Genomic DNA, 6,933 nt, shown 5'->3' on the forward strand with positions numbered 1-6,933 from the left:
GTGTGTGTGTGTGTGTGTGTGTGTGTGTGTGTATGTATCCTACAAAAACACATTGTAATCATGGTTCTCATAAGGATTGGAGAATTAGGACATCTGAATACTTGATACACATTGGAAATTTGTTTGAAAGTCAAACCGTCCAAGTTTGCTATATCTTAAGTTACTTCTCTGTGCAATGGGGTTGATATCCTTAACAAAACTGCCGTAAAGCTCAAATGTGAGGTTAAACATACAAAAATGTATGTGAAAACCTGTGGGACGTAGGCCTTTGGGATCTTCAGGTGCTACCATTATCTACAGTGCTTCTACTTACAAGGTATATTGCAAAATCAGGATTTACGATGATTCCAGTATTGTATAGACTTCTCTCTACAAATGTACACATGCATAACATTATACCTTTACATACAGCTCTCCAGCTCACCTAAGTTAAAATAAAAACTACTTCAATACTAATGGTTTGACCACTGAAGTATCCAAATATGCCAGAATTACTGTACATCTTTGACTCTACCAAGAAACAGAGATTCAGATATAACCATAGGATAAAATCATGATTAATATTTTAAAATCAATTGGTGGGAAAAATATACTAAGTGCTTTTATGTCAACTTGGCCAATTCAAAAAAGCTCTTATTGTGAATAAATGTGATACTTGAGGTTCTCTGTTTGGTTTGCTAAGAGGCATGTGCATCCCACGGTGACACAATTTGCAGAGAGGGTGGCTTCCAAAGGTTTTAGCATCGATTCGCACAGAAATGTATTATTCAGTAATAATAATAGAAAATATAATAAACAGCTTTCATAGATGGGGAAAAAAACAATGGAAGAATGGAGGAACCAGTGTGAATCCTGGCGATCTGAGGTAAATTTGTTAAATAATACCTTAGTTTGGTAATTTTGCTTCACGGTTCTGCTAGCCTCTTTGGATCATGGTACCAAGAGTTTAACTCTATTTATTTATTTTTATTTATTATTTGGAGTCCTTAACTCCAAAGACCTGTCAGACCACCATGATTTTCTCCATCAGTAACTTATTGCCATGAAATAAATACATTGACAAGTTAGCCCCAGCTTTTTCTGAGCCATGGTAATTAGGATAGTGGTCACCCCTCCTCTGTGAGCTGCCACAGGGCAGCCCTTGGTGGGAACCCAGGAACTATACTCCATTTCTGAGAAGATTTGGACAAAACTTTAAAAGCGTTTCTTAGGTTTCCTGAGCGAAGTCTCAGCTCCACTCCTCAGGTTCTCTGAATGACCCTCAGTTGGTTCCTATGCCTCCAGCTACAGAGTTGGGCCCTCCTTTCTCCTGCTCAAGAGCTGCCCTTTCAGAGAACCTCAAATCCTCCCTCACTGAGCCCGGGGCATAGCTTCATGTCCATAGGGATGACGACTTCATGAGTTGGATGACTGAGTCTTGGGATCTGTTGGAGACTCACTGAGCCCCAGCTTAGCGCTGACTTAGATTCATGATTATGGTGGGGAGAATGGGCATGGCTTTTCCTATCCCACTGCCACGGATCAGAACCACGATTCTTCCCTTCAGTCTACGCCCTAACTCCGACGTGATGAAGAGTAGGGCCATGTATATTCTTCGTAAATATGCTAAGTCCACTAGAGATAGAGTCTCAGTTCTCCTTCAGCACCATCCCAGAGTCTTCCCTGTCATCTGCGTGAGGGGCGACCGAGCCCAAAGGCTGGGGTTGGGTAGCAGGAAGGTAAGAAGGGAATGGTGCTCGCGAATCCTTCTCTTACTTGATAATGGTGGTCCAGGCCCCTCCTGCTGACTGTCTGTGCTCTTCTTGCAGTGGTAGGCTATGTGGAAGGTCGAACAGCAAGTGCGCTTTTCTTGGGTTTCATTTGTTCTTACCTCCATGGACTTGCAAATTGGCTTTCACAAGTGGGAAAGTTGATCAAATTCAGCCTTGTGTTAGGTACAACAATAGAAACAAGAGAAAACTCTATCCAAAAATTTGTATTCAAAAAAAAAGGCAAGGTGAAGCAGTAAGATAATAATACAGTCCACAAACAGGTAATGCCTACTTGCTTTGTGCCAGGTAGTGGGCTTGGCACCAGTGATATTAAGATGGCTATGCCTCCTGCTTCAGGAACATACAGACAGTCATGGTGATCAACACACACACAGCAGCCCCATAAAACATGCGTTCCAGTTGGGCAGAGCCTTGAAAGAAGAATGGGGTTTGGGTCTGAAGAGAATAGAAGTATTTCAGGGAGAGAGTAGCACAGAAAGGGTATGGAGACCCTGTGGAATGAAGCCTTTTTGCAGAGACCATCTAATCGTTTGGTTTGGAGTGGGCAAAGTGGGGATGCTCCCAGGAGACTTGAGAGGTGCTGGGACTGAGCTATGAAGGTGAGGGGGTAGGTGGCCATCAAAGATTTGGGCAAGGAAATCACAGCTGAGCTGCTGCTTTGGTACTCACTGTGGTATCCCTGGGGAGGATGGGCAGGAAGTGGGGAAACTAGAAGCAGGAAGCCCTCTTGCAGGCTGCCATGTTCATAGTCTAGCAAGCGTTGGTGTACACTGGACTAAGCTCAGAAGGGGGGTGTTGGAAGGAGAAAGATTCAACAGGTAGAATGGATTTGCCCAGGGGCCAATTGGCTAGAAGGGAAGAAGGAGAGAGCTAATTCCTGAAGCCCACTAAGAAAGAAGCAAGCATCTAGCACTGTGTGCAATTTGGTGAGAAAATGAGTTTCAGCTCCAAACATTTGGTTGGCCTCCAGTTCCTCAAGAACAAGACTGTTTTCTAGGTAGATACACAGGACTTCTGCTATTACCGTTCTAGAAAAAGTGCTGAATATGCTGTTCAGATGTTTTCTGGGGTAAACGGTTGGGCCCATTTATTTACTTGTTTATTTTTCTGAGCAAATGAAACTCAGCCCTCGGTCTTGACCTCTCTGGGTGCTGGGTAGGACGGCTTCCAGGAATGGCATATCTACCATTTCCCAGCATCAAGCAGAATACAACTGTTCCATTATAACTTCCCAAACCAGATGCTTTACTGGTTCCTTAAGATGGCAGACATGTGTGCACGCCTGCTGTGCATCCGAACAGAGAAATCAAGCCTGAAGGAGTACATGGATTTCACACAATCCGTCTTCCGTTCTGATTTATAGCCTTTCTAGTAAAGTTTGATTCCAAGCGTCACTATTCAAAATCAAACTTCTTTAAAACTAGGTTGTCCTTGATTATCTGAATGTCCAGGTTCCTCTCTGATACCTTCTGCTGCCTCCTCTTGAAACCCTGAGATTCCCAAATTCTTCCAGCTTGGCACTTCCGCTCCACCCAAGAGCAAGGCTTGGGTAATATCCCTCTCTCACCCCACCCCAAACACCCTCCCTGGTCACTCTTGATTTGCTTATCTTAAGAGTTAAGATAAACTTAAAGAGTTAGTGGGAGGATAAGAAAGTGAACTGGCTTGGAGACTTGAGTCAGAATCTCAGCTGGCAGGATTTATGGATTTTTTGTGTGGAGCTAGAGTCAGCAAAGTACAGTCCAAGTCTCAAATCCGTCCCCTGTCTGTTTTCATATGGTCTGCAAGCTAAGAACGGTTTTTACATTTTTAAATGGTTGAAAAAAAAACCCGAACAAGAATAGTATTTCATCACATATGAAAATTATATAAAATTCAGATTTCAGTATCCATAAATAAAGTTTTGAATTTCATCAACAAAAATTTGGAAATTTATTTCCTCTCTTGTTATATTAGTACCTACATCATATCTTTGACCTTGGCCTGCAAAGGCTAAAATATTTGCTACCTAAGCTTTAATCAAAGAATTTCCAGGTGTCGGGAACTTTCTCTTCTGTCACCTAGAAACTCTGAATTAAAAACTCTGGCCACGATGGAAATCCCTGTCCAAGTTATTATTATTTGGTAACATTATTTATCCAAGTAACTTATTACTTATCCAAATAGTTATACGGGCTGCATCTTCATTCTTTGCCATCTGATTTTTGCAAGGCAAGAACACTGATGATATTGATAATATTGGTAATCACCATCATGGTCCTTTGTGCGCTGGGGGCCGGGAAGGGGGGCAAGCGGCAGAGCTGACCGGCCACTCTTTCTGCCCACAGGTCACAGGCCTTTCCAATGCCGCTACTGTCCCTACAGTGCCTCTCAGAAGGGAAATCTGAAGACCCACGTCCTCTGCGTCCATCGCATGCCTTTTGACAACAGCCAGTATCCCGACCGCAGGTTCAAGCGCTCCAGAGTCGACTCGGAGGCTTCTGGGAATTTCGAAGACCCCACAGCTGTCAAGGCGGGGAGCTCAGCGGAGCTAACGGAGGAGGGCAGCAAGGCCCAGGAGGAGCGCAACTGAGCCAACCAACCCGGATATTGCAATATTATTTTACACAGTTTTCAGATTATGCATCTGGTAAAAGAGTTTGCTAACTGCATTCCAAGGGGAAAAAATCATGTACAACCTCCCCTCTAGTGTATAGAACATTTTAAAAATTTAAAAAGATATCTATATATATATTAAAAAAAAAAATCCCCAGCCCTTGAAAATGGCTGCTAAACTGTTACCCGGCAACAAGTATTTCCAAACAATGCAGGTGGGAGAAAAGGGATTTCAGAAATGCTTGGTGTCCTCCGAGCTCAAGAAAGCTGGGGGCCCTTCCAATGCTAGAGTCGTCTTTGTTCAAAAATCATGCTCTTAACTGAAAAACGATACCATCTAAATGATTTAGTGTTGCCTTGAAGATGGAGGGGCTGTGTTTTCATTGTTGAAAACACCTCTATAATCTGACACCAGCTGCTGTCATCTGCCTCGCACCCTAATGGGATGTGTTGGGAGGCGGCCGCGGTGCCAGTCAGACTGGAGCGGTCACTGCAGAGAAAATCAATTCACGTGGTGTTTTAACTGCACTCTCAGAGAAACCTTAGCCGGCCCGCAGCCAGCACCAGGGCTGACCGGCACTGCAGAGGATTGCCATCTTCAACGTGCATTTAAAAAAAAATCCACAGCCAAATGAATCAATGGTCAGGAAGTATCTGCAGACAAATGTCCAGTGCAGGTTTGATGAGTAATTCCTTTTTTTTTTAGATCAAATTGCAGTATGGAGGGAAATGCTTTTTTCTTGGTTGTCTTTTTTTTTTTTTTAAATTTTTGGAGGAATTTACAAGAAGGTTGCTAATAAAAAAATTTTAGGGGTACATGATATAAAATGCTTAGAAAAACTAGCCCACCCTATCCACAGAAGGTGCTGGTGAGGAATGGAAGTTTATGTAACAATAGATTGTTTTTATTAGGATTTTAAACATTTTACTTGAAAGAAGGCTGCTTTGGTCCTTATTATCAGATTTTTTTCATGTGTTCGTTTTTGTAAGTCTCACAGACACAAAGCAAGGTTTTCTTCTCCAGCAAGCTCTTATGAAATAGCTTGTATTAAAATATGAATCGAAACATCCTGTTCTCCATCACTAATGAAGAAAACTGTTTAAGTTAAAATGTCTGTTTTTGTAAAACAAATGTGTTCTATATTTTTGTAGATTTTAGATTTTCTACTGATTGGATACTCCAAATTTATCAAGTTCTGCACCACCCAGAGGGAGATTGGAGAGCCAGTAATGAAACAACTCATTCTTTTCAAAAACGATTTACGAAGACTAGTTAATGGTTTATTCCTGAATCTGCTAGTGTGGTGTCAAAGTTCAGCCTCTTAACATACTTCCTTTGAGTGACACGAAATTGGTGCTGTTGCTTGTGACGGTGGAGAAGTATTGAAGTATTAACTTCTTCTAAAAAAAATCATTCAGACTTAAAAAAAAAAAAAAAGATAGATATCTCCTTGCAGGCTGGGAGCACAGAATAAAACCCCAGGGCCTTAAAAACTTCAGCTCTGCCTACAGCAGTTTACAAAAATACTAAACTGCAATCAATGTAAATAAAATGCTTCGCTATCCTGAGACCAGAAGGAATCTCAGGCTAATAAGGAATCCGGTTTGCATATGCTGTCGAGAGGGTGACATCCACCCGGGGTTTCAGTGTAAACGTGTTCGCTGTACAACGTGGACCCATCTGGCATAGAGCAAGCTGCTTTCTTGTTTTTCTAGAATAGTTCTCACTGCCTTACTTAAATCGAGTTGATAAACTTAATGCAACTGTTTCTATGATCCTAGAGAAAGGACTGAAATGTTATTGAAAACTTTCCGACTGTAGTAAGCTTTAGGATTTTAAATGCACTACTGTGTTTGGTGACTGTGCCAGTCGCTTGCTTTCTGTGTGTTTGCCCTGCCTTTGGTATCTTAGCAAAGAAAAATATAAAAAAGAAGAAAAAAAAGTAAAAAGAGCAAAAAAAGAGGAAAAAAAAGTGGAAAACAACGAGAGCCACATTCCATTTCTAGCACTTTGGGCGCTCTTTCAGTATCCTTTTGTGTCTTCTGAGCATCGTCAGATGCGACAGGCAATAATTCTGTTTGTGACACTGGGAACATCCCCTCTTCTTTGTGGCGTGTGTGTTGATTCCATTTTGTCCAGTGCTACCGTCCTTATATCCCCCCTGACACAGGCCTTCTTTCCAGAACATTTGTAACTTGTAATACAAACAAGTGACAGCCGCAGTGATGCAGTGTCAGTTTCTGAATGTCATCAGGTTCTCATATCTAAACATGTCAAGTTTTTTCCCTGTAACTTCTGTAGTCTGTGATGCTGGTCATAATACTGTCTACATTCCTACACAAAGAACAAAAAATCTATCTTGGAGGAAATCTGAGATCAATAGAGTAGAGAATTTTGTTGCTATGCTTGTAACAAGTAGAAAACTTTGTATTTAAAGTTTATTCTTGGTCATTATTTATTATTATAATACATCAGTTGACAGAACTTTATTCTGGTATAGAAAGTATTAAAAGTTGTTTTTTCAGCAATGACTGTTTTCTTTCTGCTGTTAGAATAAAATGTCTT

At 41.5% G+C, this 6,933-nt stretch overlaps 1 protein-coding gene across 1 annotated transcript in view; it reads left to right on the forward strand.

The window, feature by feature from the left end:
* ZNF536 (zinc finger protein 536) overlaps positions 1 to 4,344 on the forward strand; it is a gene marked incomplete at both ends in the record, with an annotated part of 236,623 nt that extends 232,279 nt beyond the window's left edge. Inside the window, one exon of the mRNA XM_079723259.1 lies at positions 4,100 to 4,344. Coding sequence (XP_079579385.1) covers positions 4,100 to 4,344 — 245 coding nt within the window. The remainder of the gene's footprint in view (positions 1 to 4,099) is intronic.
* Between the last annotated feature and the right edge of the window lie 2,589 nt (positions 4,345 to 6,933).

The sequence above is a fragment of the Hyperoodon ampullatus genome (genome assembly GCF_949752795.1).
Source record: "Hyperoodon ampullatus genome assembly, chromosome: 18".
NCBI classification, from domain to species: Eukaryota; Metazoa; Chordata; class Mammalia; order Artiodactyla; family Ziphiidae; genus Hyperoodon; species Hyperoodon ampullatus.